The sequence below is a fragment of the Saccoglossus kowalevskii genome, chromosome 7, assembly GCF_978046115.1.
Source record: "Saccoglossus kowalevskii chromosome 7, keSacKowa6.1, whole genome shotgun sequence".
In the NCBI taxonomy this organism is placed as follows: Eukaryota; Metazoa; Hemichordata; class Enteropneusta; family Harrimaniidae; genus Saccoglossus; species Saccoglossus kowalevskii.
This window is the reverse complement of record NC_140647.1, coordinates 3946192-3967024: the sequence shown is the minus strand read 5'-3', so window position 1 is coordinate 3967024 and position 20833 is coordinate 3946192. Positions and strand designations below refer to the sequence as shown.

The following is a 20833-nucleotide window of genomic DNA, read 5'->3' as shown; positions in this document are numbered from 1 at the left end:
TCAAGAGTGTTATTTTTGTCTAGGTCATTTTTTCTCTTATGACTTGCAACAACTTGCTGAATGACGTGACTATATTTGTGTATTCTCCTTCAATTTGCTTGGTCACGTGCTCAGATTTAGTCTTTTTCCTGAAACAAAATATTAGTGATGCACATAATCATCATTCAAATATTCAAAAATGTCACATGATCAACATACACATATTCTCATGCACATTATTGAATGAACAATAGTTGCTGTTGAAGAAAGAATATCGCATATTTCAGTAGATTACATCTGAAAAACGAACAGAAACACACATTTGCCATACATCATGTCTTAATATATTCTCTGTCAATCCTTCATCAGAAAATCAGTTCCGTGACATCAAGGTAAGGTAGATAGATAGAACATAGACGGTCAAAATCAAAACTGTTGTAATTTAATGGCCCTGTGAGTTATAAATTCTTTAACCCTAAGATCAAGGCAATACCAATGGTCTGAACCGTCATCATTTCACCCACAGCATGACTTCGACGTTGAGAATGAAAAGGGGTAATACGTGGCATTTAATATGATGGAGTTAAAAGTAATAATATGATATGGTTCTTTACCTTGCTAACTTTGTGTCCGGTCCTCCTATAGATTCACCAGCATTCATGAGTTCTTCATATAACTCTGGGTCAGTGTCGCAGTACTGCATTGAATACAACTAGAAATGTAAATCGTTCTATTTACAGAACTGTATTGTCATTCGAGATTTCCATTAGTATCGTCTTAATTATCTAGTCATATAGAACACATGGTACAATGAATACCTTACATAACAACTTGGTCAGATATTTAGTCACGTGGATATGTCATTAGATTCAATAACAGAACGGATGTTAGTGTGCAGTAAGTAATATTGATGCCAATTGCAACAGTAATAAGAACCAATTGCAACAGTAATAAGGCATTTAATCGCTCAGTCCTTCCGAATTATTGAGTTATCATTAAATTATCGTCAATACGCCCAATGTAAGAGAATTGTGTTCGCCAAATGTTTTTTCCTTCTTCCACAGTTTCCATATGTTCTTCATGGGATGCACACGTGTAAGAAAGCTATCTTCTTTCTTCATGGATATTATTGCTGTATTTATATTGATACTATTTGGCGGCCATATTGGATTTTTTGCAAATGGATTGTTATTCAAACAAGTGTTTCACAATCACATGCATTCACACACCAAAAAACCATATCGCAGCAACTTGAATATCTAAAAAAAATCATCTAGAATTAAATATATGTCCTATATATATATATTTCCATGTTGTAAAAATGCACCAAACGGCCATTTTGAATATATGCAAATTAGGTATATTTCGGAAGCCTAGATTTTTTTAGACCTTGGGTATGTCAATCTAGGCAGACATTGTGAAGACATTAATTCTGTTGCAATTTGTGATGGGTCATACCATAAATTGACTGGACTATAATGCCTGACTCAATGTACAGCTATATTGGCCAATTAGGTGCGTCAATTTTTACGTGCCATTAAATGCGTATACAAGTAACTCGTGCCACGAGGGTATCCCTACAAATAAGGTTGTGTTGCTCAAGTTACACATTTTAAATGTTATTTTTATATTTCTATAAGACAACTTCCTGATTGAAAATGTATATTGTTCAATATCTGCACCAGGGTCTGCTCTCCTCGACAAACCATGTGTGGCTGGTGCATAACCCAGAACTGAAAGCAAATAATCTATACTTGGTACATCGTCCGCCTGCATGGTGTTGTTCCTTTCGGACATTCCTCCCTCCGCAACTCCGTGCAGTAACTCCATTCATAACTGTGTATTTCACGTAGTTATACAATAGAAAGTTTAACGAACAATAGATAGCTTTGTTACAAATGACTGCCAAAAGGAACTTGAAATTGCAGTGGCACCATGAGCCCTAAGTATAACACCTGTTCCTCCATAATGGTGACAACACTATTACCACGTTCGATGGTCGCAAGGCTGGTAAAGCATAAAAAAGTAATGATTTATCACTACCAGTGTGATTAACAACGAACACATAAAACTCGGAATTAAGTATAGCTCGAATAGCTATATATAATTGTTGTATTGCCTCGACATAGAAGCCAGACAGCTTCCACTGTGTGCAGACATATTTTTTTTTGATAGCTTGGCCATGCGCATTGATGAAAGATGCAATCTGATTCGCTGTTGCTAAACTGATTTTAAACTGTGAGGGCACTGTCACATACATATAGTCGCAATGAACTACTTCACGGTGATAGTGGTATGCTTTGCTGGAACATTCACGTTGAAAAATCAAGACATGTTTGTAAGTGAAGGCAGCAGGTGCCGGTTTATATCTATACGTTTTACAACCAATGACAAATATGCCTATGTACATAAGTTTAATAAAATCATCAAGGACTAGAACTATTTGTCCGCAGTATTCTGCACAGGTTATGACATAATTTCGAAATATATTTTAGTGTAATGTAGTTATAACCCGGACATGGTCCATGTTATTGTTTACTAATTTAAATAATATAAAATTACTGTAAATATGTTAAAAGAGTGTTCTAGTGTTTGGGTTACTGAAACGGCATTGTGCGTTTTACGGTAATGCTTTCATTTCCGCCTTGGTTGTTGCATTGATTTTGCGATGAAGGATTTTGTAGTGTAGAGTTTGTGTTTTCATGGGATTATAATTACCTATGGCCACACAACGTCTGGTGGCGATCGTATATGTTTTGTTTTGAATGGTTATTCATCAGTTAGTCAGCCGATAACTGTGTTTAGCATTACAATCGCACTGTGTGTGTTAAGTATAGGGGTTGTGTTTTGTTAATTATTTCCTCCACTGAGACGAGAAGTCTTTGTTTGAACTTAGTTGATTATGTATCTTTATTTTGCTTTGATGGTTTGAATTCTGTTCGAGTGTCATGAATGTAATGTAAAAACCGACTAAAAGTCGAAGTCGGAGAATGACTTGGGTACTTGTGAGATTGAAGCGCACCGTATCAGGTTAACGGATGATATACCGGTGGCAGAGAGACATAGACGTTTGCCACCTGCCCAATATGATGAACTCAAGCGTATATTGAGGGGTATGCTGGACAGTGGGGTAATTCAAGACTCGCACAGCCCATATGCAGCTCCTATTGTGATGGTTGGAAAGAAAGATGGGAGTACCCGCCTATGCATTGACTACAGGCGTCTGAATGCCAAGATCATAAAAGATGCATACGCTCTACTAAGGATAGAAGAAACGTTTGATGCTTTGAAGGGTGCTACAGTTTTTTCGGTTTGTGACTTGACTCAGGGATATTGGCAAATCTTAATGGACCCAAATGATGTGGAAAAGACTGCCTTTATAAGCCCGGTGGGTCATTACGAGTGTCTCAAGCTGCCCATGGGTTTAGCAACTAGTCCGGCTAGTTTTCAACGTATTATGGAGAGATGCCTTGGTGATATGTTGTATAATGGTTGTATCGTTTATCTTGATGACATCATAGTCTACGCAGATAATTTTGATGAGCATCTGAGTCGGTTGCGTGAAGTATTTAGACGCCTTGTGAAGGGAGGACTGAAACTCAAGGCCCGAAAATGTAAGTTCTTCCGAGATGAAGTTAAATTCCTAGGCCATGTGGTATCTGCAGCAGGTGTGCAGACTGATCCCGCAAAGACAGAGGCGCTTAGAACATGGCCAATACCGAAGAATGCTCAGGAGGTCAAGACTCTATTGTGAGTGACTGGTTACTACTGTCGGTATGTTCAAGGGTACGCTAAAATAGCCAAGCCGTTGAATGAATTAACGCACGGATTGTATAAGCGAGTAAACAGAACTGGAAAAATGAGACATGTGAGAGAATGTGAGAAACCCCACTTTATCTGGAATGATGAGTGCCAGACAGCCTTCGATACACTGATTGATCGGTTAACCAACCCACCTATCTTGGCTTATCCAGATTACAACAAAAGCTTTGAGCTACACACCGATGCTAGCCTATTGGGATTGGGTGCAGCACTTTACCAGCATGATGGTACAGCAAACAGGGTGATAGCTTATGCCAGCCGCAGAATATCGAAAAGTGAGCGCAATTACCCAGCACACAAGCTGGAATTTCTGGCGTTGAAGTGGGCTGTTGTGGACAAATTTAAGGATTACTTATATGGTCAGAAGTTTACTGTGGTGACTGACAATAATCCCCTGACGTATGTCCTAACCACAGCAAAGCTAGATGCAACGGGGCACAGGTGGTTGTCAGCCCTGGCATTGTTTGATTTTGAGCTTCAGTACAGACCGGGGAGATTTAACGGCGACGCCGATGGATTATCACGAAGACCAAGTCAAGGATATTACACGGACGATGAAGGACAACCCCACTGGTTGGATTGGTTGCCACCCAGTGAGAGGGAAAAGATGAATCCGCAGAATGTCAGTGCTATCAGCCATAGTCAGCTGGTGACTACTTTGCCTGCAGCTGAAGTGTTGGGAATGTCATCGATCCCAATGGCACAGGTTCGTGAAGACATAAACAGGTGGGCTGATCAAGCATCCCTACCTGCTACGGTAGCAGAGGACTGGAGGACTGCGCAACAAGGAGACCCTGTGATAGGGAGAGTCTGTTGGTATCTGGACAGAGAGAGGAAACCAACTCCGCGAGAACGTGGTAATGAGGACAGGATGACTCAGCTTGCCCTGCGAGAATGGGACAACTTGTGTTATCGGAACGGTGTTCTACATCGACGACGAGTTGACCTTCATGGTGATGAATACTTCCAACTGGTATTGCCTGCTGTTTATCGTGGCACGGCCATGGAAGCGTTGCATGACGACATGGGTCATCCTGGGATTGAGAGGACAACTGACTTATTACGCACACGGTTTTATTGGCCCAAAATGCTGGCTGACATCCAACAGAAGGTGAAAAGCTGTGAACGATGTACGAGACGAAAGGTAACTGTAGAGGGCAGGTTTAGAGCACCTCTAGGACATCTGACGTCTACCCAACCACTCGACCTTGTATGTATGGATTATCTGACACTTGAACCCTCCAGGGGTGCTGTTAAGGATATCCCGATAATAACCGACCACTTTACGCGGTATGCTATCGCTATACCTACCAAGGATCAGACAGCAAGAACAACAGCTGATGCTCTGATGGAATATTTCTTACTTCATTACGGGTTCCCGGCACGAATTCACTCTGATCAGGGCAGGAACTTTGGGTCGCGTGTTATTGCTGAATTATGCCCGTATCCCGTATCATCCGCAATCGAATTCTCAGTGTGAACGATTTAACCAAACACTAATGGATATGATCGGCACACTGGAGAATAAGGAGAAGGAAAATTGGAAGCAACATGTGAGTTCTATGGTGCATGCATATAACAGCACAAGGAATGATGTCACCGGCTATTCCCCATATTATTTGATGTATGGGCACCATCCGCGTCTACCCGTAGATGTATATCTTGGACTAGAACCCAGAGGGAGTGAGAATGAGGGATCTGATGACTATGTGAGTAAGTGGCAAGCTCGGCTGAAGGAGGCATATGAAGAGGCTACCAAGGAAGCTGTTAAGCATGAAGATGCCAATAAGAAGAGGTATGACAGGAAAGCTAAAGAGGCTATACTAGTGGAGGGAGATGGAGTGCTTGTGAGAAATATTGGCCTACGGGGTAAACATAAGATAGCAGATAAGTGGGAGAAAGAGGCATATTTAGTGATGGAGAGAGTTAATCCTGATTTACCTGTGTACAAGGTCAAGCCAGAGAGAGGAGAGGGAGCTACCCAAACACTGCATCGTAACTTACTTTTACCATGCAATGCGTTACCGATACTATACCCTGAGCGTCCCATGAGGAAGACGTACACAAAGACTACCAGGAACCCCCGTATGAAAACTAGACAGAGACCAGTCAGTACAAGTTCAAGTAGTGACACCTCTAGTGAAGAGGAACTTGTTTACTGGTGGCAAACTAAGACACCAGAGCATATGGAAGATGTAGAGTCAGAGAGGATAGCTGTGCCTGTTACAGTGAGTGATGATTTGATACAAAGGGAAGAAATGAATAACATTAGTAGCCCCAATGACATGTCTAGAGGTACTGAAAATCCTGCGCCATGTTCTTCAGGTGGTGAAAATGTGATGTCATCATCGGGCAAGAGCAGACCAATGGCATCCGATGATAATTCTAGAGAAACCATGGCCAAGACTATGCCAGAGAGAATCCCCTGCCATGAGGATGTGACAATTCCTGAGGCTAAAGTAGTAACTGTAACGAAGACTGCGATTACTGGAGATGAAGTACAAGCTGTGAGGAGATCAAGCCGACCACGAAAAGCACCTGAGCGCTATGGATGGTCACAGCAGAAAAGATTTGCAGGAGAGATGTTGCACTAGGCAAGACACAGGATCACGAAGACAAGAATTCGCGACTGCAGTGAGCGGGGACGCTCATATTTGTGGGGGGGAGAGTATAACCCGGACATGGTCCACGTTATTGTTTACTAATTTAAATAATATAAAATTACTGTAAATATGTTAAAAGAGTGTTCTAGTGTTTGGGTTACTGAAACGGCATTGTGCGTTTTACGGTAATGCTTTCATTTCCGCCTTGGTCGTTGCATTGATTTTGCGATGAAGGATTTTGTAGTGTAGAGTTTGTGTTTTCATGGGATTATAATTACCTATGGCCACACAACGTCTGGTGGCGATCGTATATGTTTTGTTTCGAATGGTTATTCATCAGTTAGTCAGCCGATAACTGTGTTTAGCATTACAATCGCACTGTGTGTGTTAAGTATAGGGGTTGTGTTTTGTTAATTATTTCCTCCACTGAGACGAGAAGTCTTTGTTTGAACTGTTTAAAATGTGGGCTGTTTATGGCGTGTGGAACGTGAAGGAGAGAGGCTAGAAAGTGTGACCTGTGAACGAGGTTGTCAAGGAACTCTCTCTTCGCGCGAACGATATTTTGAAAGGGGTAGTGGCGTTTTCATAGCTGTGACTAAAATCAAGTGAAGTGGCGGAAATTGAGGAAGGAGGCCGACCTGGAGCCGACAGAAGACTCGCTAAGGGGCCCCTCCATCGATGGTATGCTGAGTAATCGACGGGACTTGATGGTAACTTGGAATTCGCCGATTTGTCGTTGACTAGCCTGGTGCTGGGAACTACGTGCGCGTTGAGCACTTTGCCGTGAGTACACACGTAACACGTGACGAGGGACTGAATCGATAATGATTGTTGTTTTCAGAGCTCTATAAAAGTGGGTTGGGCTGAAAGTGGTTATCATTTGATGTATTTTAATTGTGTTTTATGACTACCTGTATTTCTATGCTATTGTGAAATGTTTTTTTGAGTGGAGAATACAGATTTGCCATGTTTATTGTTGATACTTGCAACACGTGTAGAATTGTGCATTTATTGTTGTTGATGGTGAGTGAATTTGTATGAGTCACTGTGAAACTGCCTTGATCCATCCCGGACCTATCACATTAAAGTGTTTGCCCTGGTTTATGTCCAAGTTGTTTAGAAATTGGAATCTGGCCGAGGTGCGCTATACAACGGGTTGTTTATGCATTTTAAAAGTGGATTGAATCAGTGGCATATCACTGTTATTCCCACACGTGGACGTTGATGCTATATAACTGGCGCCTACGTGTTGGGGTCATATAGTCAATTATCATACTTGTGAGACGTCCATTAGTGTAGGTGATTGAAGATGATTCCTAACATGTGATAACAACTATTTTTAGTATTGACTACTTCTGGTGATGGAAACCTTGGCACATCTAATCGTGTAAACAAATCAAAGTTGATTCCTGTCTTACTTGTTTTACTTGTCTGAATACATTACATTTAGATATCACAGTATGATTAAATAGATTGAAAACTACAATTTTATTCTGCTTTCTTCACATTTTATGGAGTATTTATGTTACACATTTGAAAACCCATTCACACAAGCAAGAATTAAAACACAATATCAATAGACAAATTAAAAGAAATATATACCTTCAAATAACAAATAATTATACCCTCAATTACATGACAACTACTGGTCCCGGAAATCAAATAACTCTCTAATAACCATCTAAAAGTGTACCGTTATTAATCTGTACTGTTATTTTAAAACGTTGTGACTTTCCCCTATTTGTCTGCATAAATTATCATATTACTTTCTGAATCTTCCCCCAATCCCATATGATGCTGTATATTCCTTTGTGTGTATAATTTTTCACTGGGTAACCAATTTCGTTGATAATTTGTTTTTCTTGATATATCTTTGTAGGAAGTTTCTTGTTGATGCTGCCCCTTGCTGCAAATAAATATAAAAAGGTTATTCTCATAGTATTAGCATTTCCATATCATGACAAGTACTCCATTGATACACACATCTGTTATGTCACCAATGTGTCAACGTTTGGCTCACCTTAATGGCAAATTCTTTATCACCTGATTCCATGTCCACGTCTAGGGTTCCAAGGTAGTCAACATCAATAGCAATAGTGCGACCAATGTCTTTCTTCTGTGAATACCAAAAAGAAAATGGACAGGTTAAATATCATACATACATTTTGGTCAATATTGTGTATGTTTTATTATGAATGTTGGCTGTCAATATGACATATGCATACACTATTCTATTCGAAGTACATTGGAAAATGTTTTTTACTATGCAATGAATGGTTGATCACAACTTGCAGGCATACATTGACCTGCAATTACGATGTAGAAACAGAGTAAAAATTACATTTCCTTATTTTTTCTAAGGGTTCATACAACTAACACTATGTGACACAACATTCCATGAACGCTGTTTAGGCATAACTTTAACTTGTTACGTTAAAGACACATACTTAAAAAGTATAAACCTTAGTCTGGCCAATTTTAAAAATGACTACATGCGCTATGAGGCCATCGCAACAACATTGTATAGAAACAAGCTTTAATAATCCAATTGTACAATATACAAAAATTCAGTTTACGCTTTTTGGCATTTTACTGGCGAGTCTCGTCCAACCGCACACACATTTGCGCATGGATGTAACCAATCTGTGTTGTGCACTCAAATAAAGAAGTGGGTAAGAAAAATACACATAACTTATATAACCTATGCCCTTTCTCACCGTATAATGAAGTCGTTTGAGATTCACCGTCATTGTTGTAATTAATGTACTTATGAATTCTCCGACATTGGATATTGCTACACGGTCATAGCTAATAAAGTTTCTGTACAAGTCTATCCCTCTGCGTTCGGCAAATTGCAACAATTCTACCATGTCAATCTGCAATTAAGAAAATTCAAATTGAGAACATCAATATGAAAAATCTGAAACCAGGGTAATTTTACTGTTTCTTTAAATCTATGTAGTTTTCTTTATATGCCTTGTTATTACGGGCCCGTGCGTTTTTTTAATAAGGTAACCCGTATTTGTGACGTCATGAACAAGTTTTGGCCTTATGATTAACACTCGTTGAGACTCGCTGCGGTGAATGGTGCGTCCAACGACGTCACGCCACCGCGGGCGCAAGAGGAAAGCTCTTAACAGAGGGAAAAGATGTCAGAAGCGGGATTGCATTGGAAACGTGAACACGAACGTGTTTTGGAAAGCATTGGCGTACACAAATCTAGAAAAGTTGAGTTGTAGTACGAAGTTTATGTTATTCCCGTACGTACCGCGAAGCAATCAAAGTGACTGTCGAACCTGCGCTGCAACAGCTTTGATGACACCCAGCGTTTGACTGTGTCGTCGATGATCGAATTGATGCGACTCAGGGACTGATCGATAAGCGGTGAGTGATCTTTTGCAACGTGGGGCTCGGGGAACTTGACATAGATCGTGGAGCCTAGAATCTTCGGAAGTAGTTGTAACTCTCTGAGAGTGGCCGTGTTTCCTGGCGACACCATTGCGTCATCGCTAACTATAATTGCCTCGTGGTCAGTGGTACAGAACGTTGTGAACCGGTTGACGATTTTTGACATCGTACCATATTTTCTCCGCTAGGATTACCCTTATAATCACTTTTGTCGTTTTGTGCGTGTTTGTCTGTGTGTGTGATTTCTAGTGTTTTCACAAATTATTTCCTCTGTGATTTTTTTGGCTTGGCCGATTTCTCTCAAACTTGGCAGCTAGGTCACACCTTCACCCTAGTTATTAGGAAAAATCTGGAAAAAAAATTGTGGTCCACCGTTGCCATAGCAACAGCCAAAAAAATGATTTTCGGATAGCTTCGCGCCAAAGGTATCTCGTCCTACAAATTTAGGATAAAACACTACTGACATAACTCATTCTACTCAGCTTGAGTGTGGAAACAAAGTTACTATTTGAATTGTTGATGTCTTTTTTCATTACCGAGAAATTTTACCCCAAAGTTGGGGTAACTTTTCACCAGCAACGGCTTTTAACTCCTCTGTGATATTTTCGGCTCGGCTGATTTTGTTCATACTTCACAGGTAGGTCGTACCGTCACCTGACTAATTGGAAAAAAAATCCTGGCCCACCACTGCCATTGCAACATCCAAAAACTAATTTTTGAATACTTTCGCCCCAAATGTGTTAAAAATGTCCTAACAGTTTTGTAATAGCAGTGTTCAAATGATCATGCTTTTTATTTTGGCTAGGTAGCGCACTGGTAAAAGATCACCGACGCCGACATTGTTACATTGTATCAACGTAATCCCAACGCAACTTTGAACTTTGTATGAACTGTAAAGGCTGCCTTCATTCTAGAAAATACTATCGCAAAACGGTTGGAAATAATAAATGTAACAGCAGAATACGTCCTAGTGATAAACTGAGTAACTTCTAAAGACTGAATGGCTTTTGCGAACTTCGTATAGGGCCCATTCAGTTATAAACGGACGTTAGCTTCACGTTTATGTCACACCTTCGAAACAGCCAAAAACATGTTGCTTGTTTTTGAGCGAAGCGGATCACCAACCAGCCTACTGGCTTGTTGTAGTATGAATCATTTAATGAGAACTGACGATAGTGGTGAAGCTATTGTGTTCTCGCTGTAAATTTTACAAAATAATTAGTGGATGGCGTGAGTCTGTTCTGCCCCAGTAATTTGGTTGGGAGTGACATGACCCTGCAATTGTTCGTGTTTTTGGTGGTTTGAATATAGCTTAGAAAGCATTGCTGTGTAATTTTCAGCTTTGCTTTGAATAGCAGTACTTTTGGACGCTACCATTTTTGGGGCGGGGCATAGCATAGACTCAACTTTCCTCTTCTTGTTTATTTTTCTGTGAAGCACATATTTTGTAATGTTCAGAAACTGCCGTTTTACTTAGACATGCTGTTGCTATGCCATTCTTATATTTTATGAATTATTAGTTTAAATATTTAATTTCTTTAATATTTACATTAGTATTTTATTTATCTTTATTTGTCTCTAGGCGGTATTAATGCCTGTACGCGCCTCACCACGCCAAATTGGTTAGCCCAAGATTCGGATACGATTATATTTTTTATGAAATCGAGAGATTCGCACCGGAGCCCAATTCCGGTTATCCACGTCCTCCATTGTGCGTAAAACGAATTATCTTGCGATGGACTTAGTGCGAGAAATATCCGAGTTTCAAATCTAAATCGTATTGTCCCATATTTCAGTTTTCTGTAAACATATATTGTCGTAGTTACATATTTAGTAACTACCAAAGAATGTCCTAATCGTACTTACAATTCTCTTTTTTCACAATTTGTGGAATAAGATGTCATACTTCAGTTTGACCAGTTTTATGAAACTGTGAAATACTGGATCGTTTATTTCAATCATTAAATAGCCTAGTCATTAACAATTTATGAATTAAATATCCACTTAACCACATCACCACTTAAAAAAGGGTTCTGGTTCTATTAATTGTTCCCTTTTTTCCGTATGCCACCGTATGTATGTCGCCTTATTGCTGAATTATTAAGTTTTATAAACTATATGTAATATGGTGCTATTCTCAATGTTGTACAATTTTTGCAAAATATAATGTAACTATATGAATAAAATATAACTCAAGAAAGAACCGCGACGAGATTAATCTCCTCAGCTGACTTTTCGATTACCAATGTGTAATTTTACAACCCAGGTTTTTATAAAGACGTACTTTTCAGCCAAAATGTTCGCTGAAACTGCTGAACTGAAGAATCTAGAATGGATGCATTGGCATTAGATTGATCGATAAAAATATAATCTCATACCAATTCATTTTCCGAACAGAACTAATTCCATTCTCTAATCATCCCAAATGTGAGCTTAGTCACACAGAAGCTTTGATGCGGTTGATGATTGCCCATAACTGAACTGTTGTGTTTTCCGTAAGCCCTCGTGATGATTCAAACGTCATGGCCATGTTTTTGTGAACACATATCCACCCAATGGTAAAAAACATGATTCTATGTGTTCTGGTGAATCAAAAATAAGATCGACATTTCCTGAATGACAATCCTGGGCCCCTAAAAAATTTCCCTTAAATCACAAGAGTGGCAAAAAAGTGGTTTACCGATTGGACTACCAACAGGTGGTCGTTAGGGATAGGTAATATGGTCATTCATTCCACACATCTACAAATATAGTATAATGACTGAACTAAACAATAATTGAAATAAATAGCCCAATAATTCATGGGTTCATTGGTTGTTATATTTTGGGATATAAATAAAATAATGGTTAGAGTATACAAAATATGTAATAAATAAAAAAAAATTATATACTCACCTTTCCATCATGATTTCTGTCCAAGTCAGCAAAAACGTGTTCAAAAGTATAATCATCACCAAATAATAGCTTGGCATCCTCCTTTGTAAAAGTCTTACTCTTAAAAACAATAAAAATATTATAAAGGTATAAAACAAATGTTATTCGTCTGATAGAAATAACAAACACATGTAAAATAATATCTTACATCACTCAATAGTTTCTTCATCTCTCCTTTGTCGACAGTGGCGCTCTTATCTAGGTCATTTTCATCTATAGCTTGTAAGAATTTACTGAAGGCTGTGGCTATCTTTGTGAATTCTCCTTCTATTTTCTCAGTCTCCTGCTCAGATTCAGTTTTTTTCCTGTAATATATTAAATGTTGGCAATGTGCTTCAAAATGAACAAATCAGCAAAGATACACACGATACAGGTAAGTTAACCTCCATATAAACAACACACATATATTTCTATTGTGCACCAACAAAAAAGGTTCGTAATTAAAATGCCTTAATAACCGCTTTAAACTATAGATCAAAGCAATATCAATGTTGTGAATGGCATGCATTTCACTCATTCAATTTACATACCCGCTGTGGGTGTGTACTTGCAAAATTATATTATGTTATCAAAAGTAGTGTTCATACTTCCCATAGTTCCTGCCATTTATACTAGAGTGCGTTTACCTGGCTAACTTTGTGTCTGGTCTTTCTACATGCATCGATTCACCGGCAGTCATGAGCTCTTCATATAACTCTGGGTCAGTGTCGCAATACTGCATTAAATAAAACTAGAAATCTAACTTGTTCTGTTTATATAACTTTCTGTTTATATATAAATTGGTTTCATAGATTTAGTCACATGCATATGTTATTAGAGTCAATCGCAGAAAAAGATATTATTTAGTCACATATCGTTTCTTCAGATATTATAGATATTATAGATAGATATTATTAGTAAATATATATATATATATATATATATATATATATATATATATATATATATATATATATATATATATATATATATATGTCAATAAATATAATGACTAACCAGAAAATATTTCCATGACATGAATAAGAGGCAAAAAACCAGCAAAATTAAGACCTATTAAATTACCGTCAAGACGCCAAGTGTACGAGGATTGTGTTTTCCAAATCGCTCTTCTTGTTTCCACAGTTTGAATAAGTCTTTCAATGGTTGTATACGGGCAAGAAAACTGTCCTCTTTCTTCATAGACAGCCACCAACCTTGGTTAAAAACAGAATTGTTTAAGTATCGCTGTATTTAGGATGGCGCTCTGGTTATGGTGGTATTTGACTGTATATTATAATATATATTTGTTGGATAAATATCAATGTTATGAACGCAAATTTCTGAATAGTTATAATACTGACATGCCATTTGGGTACATGCAGCGAGAAAGAGCGAGAACCTACGAACTAAAATTACAACCGTTTTACTTTGTTACCTTTTAAAGCATTTAACATTTTAATCAAGTGAACGAGCTAGCGTTATTATAAATAGTGTTAATTTCTGGTTACAAAGTTGTATGTGAAATCTATCCAAAACGATCATTAAATTACAAAAAAAGTGTTTCTCAGAAGCTTTTCCGCTTTGTTGTGCAAATATAGAATTCCAATAAATATTTAGCCGTGAATACAGAATACTCACCATCATAACAGTGCAAGGGTAAATTCGCCAATACACCGCCGTCTACGCACGTGTCTATGTTGTCGCCATTCTTTAATTCGACAGCTTTGAAAACACCTGATATTGGAACATAACGATATATATCAATTACAAGAAATCAGCGTGACACATGTATTTGTTTTGTTTTTCATCAAAACTGTTCTAAAAGTCGTCTCCTCTGCGAAGGCGCATATGTGACTAAAAAATAGGTCAGATTCGTTCGAAACTTTGCTGAATTGTTGTCACATAATTCAAACTGTATGTATGCAATTGCCATTCATTTGATTCAAGTGATCTCTATAAACCAAAATTAAAGCGGCAATAGCTATAACTATCCATCTTTTTCTTCGATTTTTATTTTAAATAAAAGTATATATTTGTACGGACACTGAAAGCATAACATATACGTTATATACCGACGTTTAACATTAAATTACGCTAAAAAAAGATGGCCGCTAGTTTGCGACAAGATCACCGGAGGGCGTCATGTATTGAAATCCACTTTTAATAAAACGAACCACAGGGATTACAAGTTGCCAGGAACCCTGGACAAAATCATGTCAAATACGTCGCCATTTTATGAGTCTAAGCCCGTCTCTCTGGTGTGTAAATTGTTATAAGCTTTCTATGGTCCCCATAATGTGACTGATTTCAACAATTTAGACTATGCAAATATAGTTTTCACATCGCCCCGCGTAGGGAAAGTTTTGCCCATGCAATTATGTCTAAAACCAATTTCAGTGAAATTTAGTCATTTCTATGTGGTTGTATTTAGATAGAAAAAAATGTAAATCACAGCTATTGCCACTTTAACAAGTAAATTAAGGAATTTGTACTTATATTATTACAAATAAGTTTGGTAATTATTGGTTGCCTCATTTATTGTTCACTTCATGATTCATGACTAGATTGTACTGGGTGGGTTGGTATCACGAAATTGTCAAAACTCCAAAACTGTTTTTGTTTTTGTTTTTGTACAAGCTCGCACGTTAATTGTGACAAATTCGTGATATCACTATAAGCAGGGTGCGCATCGATCTACACGTCGCTCAATACAATAGCCCTATTGTCGTTGCACATATTTGGCATAATATTATAATAATTATCACTTGCCTGGGATTGACATTGACATTCTGACTGCCAACCTCACTGGCATATTGGGTGTGGTTTTCATGTGGCAATACTCGGCATCCATCCTGTTTACATTACATATCACAACACACAATTCCTTACCAAATTTGTCAAACAACTGAAATGTTATAAATGAAGACATTTAAATACGTACAGGTCGTTCGTCGTAATTTGGAAAACAGAGCACCACCGACAATTACCTACCAATAACTGGCTCACATAAAAGCACCTTTGAATTGACGAACTAATATTAACTACATATGTTATTGAAGTCACACGCATATATTTGAATAATTTGATACACAAACAAACCAATGTGTGAGAGCACGGGAAATCCACATGTTACATCGGAATTTACTAAATAAAGCTATTTGTATTATCTATAGTATTTACAGTAAAACAAAGGACACAATTCTTTTGCCATTGATTGACGCAGACTAAACTACATTTGATTCTTCTATGGTTTGAATTTCACTTACCTCTTTGAAGGTTATGTCTTTGTTACCGGTTTTGGCTTCAAATTTTGCCCCAAACCATTCTAGTAGCTTCTCACCGGGGTTCCATCCATACCCTCGAATGATATTTGGAATGAGACTCAGATAGCCGTAAGCATGGTCTGGATGGGCGAAAGTAAAACAATTTACATTCATCGTTACAACTCAAATAGCCAGGCAAATAATTTTAATCAACGAGGGATATGTGTACTACAGTTCAGGAATTACTTCGGGAAATTGCCTAAATGAACGAAAGACAAATATTATAATAATCATACATAACAATGAGAGTAATTTAAAATAGTTGTGTAAGAATGGTTTGAAGTGATTAAAAACAAAGAATCACAAAATATCACAATCATCAGCATTAACATCAATATTTGAGATTCAATGACCGCTCTCCAGAAAGTAAAAGTGATGTATGAATTAGAATATGACATGTTTATGAACTCATTGGATTATGATTTATCAAAAATAAAATACTATGACAGCATTACAACTAAGTTTTTCATTTGCCATACTCGCATTTCCCATTCATACATACAGTAAAAATCCGCGCATATGCGTAATTTGTGTGTTTCAAAAATCCAATCCAATATATCTTCACGAATAGCCATGCACAATCACTGGGAATATACGTATCGAGGGTTATCGAAACTAATGACATAATAATATTCAATTTTATATAAACGTGCATCATTGATGCTCGAATTCGAATATTTTGTTTTTGCGTTTATAATATGGCATATTATGTGTGATTACTGATTACATCAAATTACATCTTCCTAATCTTTATTCTAGCAAAACGTTTCTATGACTCCCATTTAATAAATGTGTCAACTAAAACTAGGATGTCACGGAAATTTCATGGAAAGCAAAAATGTCTTTTAACTTTTAACACACTACTAACAAATGAGAAAACTAACGCCCTTCAACTTGATCTTTGACATATGCTGTGAGATGACTCAGTCAATTTGTATCAAAATATATACATAACATACGCACTCATTACCGATTAATTATTCAATCAACATCCTGGCTCAGAAAATACTAGTATTGATTTCGTTCAAACAATAAACAAAATACTCACCCAGTGTGACATGAGGTAATTCCTGGTCCATGAGAATGGACGCTTCATCAGGATGATAACCCATAGCCAGCATGGCAGCAAACATAGCCCCCATGCTTGTACCAGCAAATCGTTTTATTTTTGGCCACATACCGATGTTCATCAAAACCTTCAAAAAATAAACGTCACGTAAACTAACGCCCCCTCCTTTGACATGCCTTGCAATTAACATAGTTACAACACAGAAATATGATTATGTGAATCGTATCGTATTTACATGATTTGACCTTAATTATACCGACTATACCAAATGATATTTAGTATACTAATACTAATAAATCTTCATACATATAATTAATAGAAACAAGTAAAACAAGCTTTAGCCTAAAAAGTTATATAGACATAGGCGATATCGAATGGTATTGTGTCATTCAAATATTAAGTCATGTGGCATGGCTCACGGGGACACTCATAATACATTTTATTTTTACAATATGGAAGATCCGGTTCATTTCATAACAAAATACAAAATGCAGAGCAGATACTGAACAAAATACAAAATTCGGAACAGAGACACTGACACATTCTGCATAGCGCTGCTAATCAACGATTGCTGGATGGTATTGTTAAATCGAGTTCAACATTTTGACATGTCCCAATTTATGACGGAAATAAAACAAACAAAAGCACCGAAATATTCAACACTTGAGGGCTTATACAAATAATGTTTTTATTTATTTAGTTTAGGGCGCAGTTCACATGCCACAATGTTCTAGAATATTCGTTAAAATCACACATTTAATGCCAAAAGTCATGCAACAATTTAATAGCCAGCCTGTTGGATTAAGTCAATATAATGATACAGAATTGTTAACTACAAGCATTAGACTGACTTCGCCATTTAATACACATCTACAGTATTTACAAACATGCAATTACATATTTGGTTATTATAACAGATTTCTCCAATTGAAATCCCCAACTGTATGTGAATCTATCATTTGCCATAATGATGCAAATTCTAATCTTGCCTACTCTGATTTCCTAGACATTTTATTGAACTCACCTTAAATTAAAAAGGGAGCCTGGATGGTCAAAATTAGCTAATCAGTCCCTCGTGATAAAAGTCTCATGCTACATATGTAATCGTCGACCCCCCAAATATTTCAATCAGAAAAGCCTCCAAACCGTAAAATGTATTAGACTAATTATATAAGTAAGATAAAATATACGCTCGAAAAGCAACATTATCAGAACTCGCTGCAAGGTGGCGCTATTTTTATTTACGCTCCAAATTACCCAAAATCAACAGGTGACAGCTCGCCGTTCAAAATACAACTAATTGAAAGCAGCTGGTTTTATTCATACGGATTTCGCTAATCCCTCAGAAATAATGAATAATGAATTGAACACAATTCGAGCTTTAGAGTCATCCACATTATCCGCAAATCGAATGAAAATTATTTCACCTCGCTATTTATAGTAGCCAGATATTTATATTATTTAACGATATTAAGAGATCCTCTAAAATGGTTAATATTGTTTGATCTCAACTCAATTAACTCAATTTCAAAATAGCAATGGATTAAGACATAACTAATGTTACAAAATATAACATTTAAAGCCAACAATCAGAAATATAATGACAGTACGTCAATGTCAAGTAAGGTTGAATATCATCCCTATTTTATCTGTTGTGTACTAAATTCTACAGAGCAAATCTTTGTGCTTGAGTAGGATAGCGTATATAACTGTGGGACAATATCTCCTCAATGAGTTAATGTAAATTAGCTAGTATTAGAGTGTTATCTGCCCCTTTCAGTGTATATTATTTATACCCTTTCAGCGTTTATTTCTAATTGGTAGTATTTTGATCTAATAGTTACTCCGCTGACTATTTTATAGTTCTTCTATCTACATCTTATTGTTTAAGAAATTTAAGAAATTACATATCTTCTAAGTAAGACTCTTTCTTGAAAAATAACTCAAGGGGCATAATTAGTAGTCTGAGTACATGTTTAAATTCATCAAAATTATGTATAGTCTTACCTTTGCCACACCTGCATACGCAATTCCTTTAGTTCCTCCACCTTCTAGAACTAGGTTTTCAAATGGGAAGTCATACATGGATAGCTCATCGTCTATATCAGATTTTAATTCGTCTGATTTGAGAAATGTGGACAGGAACGTATCGTTGGTGTCTTTTGACTGCCAGTTACCCATTCTTTACTGTAAATATACGAGTAAATTCAAGTGCTAAACAATATTTGAATCACAATTCATGTTATATAACAAGAAAGAGATACTTTGTCATCACAATACTTGTATAACTTAAAATACGCACAATATGATGGGGCAATTACGGCGTACCAACAATTGCAAACATTTTGCTTTCGAAAACAAATTCTCATAAAAAACACTGATTAAAATAAAACGTTATATGAAAAAACAATATAAAAATGTTACTAGTAAAATTAAATTAAGTAAATAGATTAACCAGAAATAATAAAATGAAATTCAAACCAAGAAATAGAATTTAATAGAAGTAATAAAATAGAAAAAATAAATCGGTCGGACTAACACGCGCAATCGACTGTGCTTTTCAATTACTATATGAATAGAGCTAGATGAGTTTATTTTCACGTTATAATCACTATAGGTAAGAAAACACTGTTTCAGTGAATGGACTGGGAAATGGTACAGAACTAATCACAGAATAAACGTCAGACCAATCCAAACTCCATCAGACAAATCTATAGTAAGTCTCACATCACGTGTCTCTTCTTCAGAATCACTGAACAAATTGACGTTAAAGTTGTATTTTAGCATGTATGTGTAAAGCCCATTGAAGTTTCAGATTGTTTGTAGTTTGGCTGCCATATTGAGTTTCTTTTAAACAGAAAATATTGTTTTACTATTTTTTTGAAATTTACTACATTGCAGCTCTCACTCAATTTTGTGCATTTAACCAATTTTGTATATAACATTATATACATATAAAATTGTGTAAAAAATAACTATTTAAATAAAACATATATTTTGTATATAATGACTAAAGCTTCTTAAATCAATGTTGGTCAGTCATATGGTTTGGCTGCCAATTTGGACTTCTTACAGGAATGATCACAATTTGTTTGGGAATTTGTTTCTTCTGAGTCATTTTACTGATCAAATAACTGCTTTGTTCTTGTTCACTGAGTTCGGGAGTTTGTTATGACTGTGTATTCTGCAGGCTTTCTGTGTGTTAGGGAGGCTGGCAGGAGTTAGTTTCAAGCTATTTCTTTTATCTAGCCATGATGCTAACAAACTAGCCAGCGACAGTGTTTCCCAGTAGAACACATGCTTCTTGTTGACATTTATGGACCACTTGTGGCATGTAAACTAGTCATCATGGAGCACGAACTGGTCAGCTTTTTGTCACCACTGCCTAGAAGCCTGCCAGCAATTGGCAAATCTCTCCCACATATCATCAGAAAACCAGGCGTACGTATTGAGATAGATGAGCTATACCGTTCCTCTTGCATCATTTCTTTAGAACTTGTATCTATCACTATTGTAAATGTCTCTGATAATGAATGCATGATGACCCTATCTACAACAGCAACATTATTATCTGTTGCGCCTGTTATGCTGACTCTCTTATCTCACTACTGTATCTTCTGTGTTCTATGAGAGGGTTTATTCCTGACCTATCAAAGCACCTTAAAAGTGCAATACCGCACTTTTGGCAACACATGGAGGTCAACCTTTTCATTGGA

At 37.0% G+C, this 20833-nt stretch overlaps 2 protein-coding genes across 2 annotated transcripts; both read right to left on the bottom strand.

The window, feature by feature from the left end:
• Positions 1-7873: 7873 nt before the first annotated feature.
• Positions 7874-9978, bottom strand: LOC146740189 (uncharacterized). The gene is made up of 4 exons (XM_085501591.1): positions 9673-9978; positions 9122-9280; positions 8425-8520; positions 7874-8310 (listed from the first exon to the last, which is right to left on the bottom strand). Exons 1-4 carry the CDS (start codon positions 9976-9978, stop codon positions 8230-8232), a joined length of 642 nt encoding a protein of 213 aa, XP_085357717.1. The 3' UTR covers positions 7874-8229.
• Positions 9979-12517: 2539 nt separating this feature from the next.
• LOC102806773 (uncharacterized) lies at positions 12518-19298 on the bottom strand. Its single transcript, XM_085501590.1, has 10 exons — positions 19125-19298; positions 17097-17244; positions 15992-16128; positions 15495-15630; positions 14364-14459; positions 13809-13939; positions 13373-13461; positions 12895-13051; positions 12708-12806; positions 12518-12553 (listed from the first exon to the last, which is right to left on the bottom strand). The coding sequence occupies exons 1-10, from the start codon at positions 19296-19298 to the stop codon at positions 12518-12520; spliced, it is 1203 nt and encodes a 400-aa protein (XP_085357716.1).
• Positions 19299-20833: the final 1535 nt, after the last annotated feature.

What these genes read in the sequence shown, in the direction of transcription:
- LOC146740189 (XM_085501591.1), bottom strand. Translation starts at nt 9,978, where the DNA reads ATGTCAAAAATCGTCAACCGGTTCACAACGTTCTGTACCACTGACCAC. An exon ending in GTCACTTTGATTGCTTCGCG is followed by an intron (nt 9,281 to 9,672) that starts GTACGTACGGGA and finishes TCTTAATTGCAG; the next exon opens with ATTGACATGGTAGAATTGTT. An exon ending in ATAAAGAATTTGCCATTAAG is followed by an intron (nt 8,311 to 8,424) that starts GTGAGCCAAACG and finishes ATTTATTTGCAG; the next exon opens with CAAGGGGCAGCATCAACAAG.
- LOC102806773 (XM_085501590.1), bottom strand. Translation starts at nt 19,298, where the DNA reads ATGGGTAACTGGCAGTCAAAAGACACCAACGATACGTTCCTGTCCACA. An exon ending in AAGACATAACCTTCAAAGAG is followed by an intron (nt 15,631 to 15,991) that starts GTAAGTGAAATT and finishes ATAACATTTCAG; the next exon opens with TTGTTTGACAAATTTGGTAA. An exon ending in TGAAGAAACTATTGAGTGAT is followed by an intron (nt 12,807 to 12,894) that starts GTAAGATATTAT and finishes ATTGTTTTTAAG; the next exon opens with AGTAAGACTTTTACAAAGGA.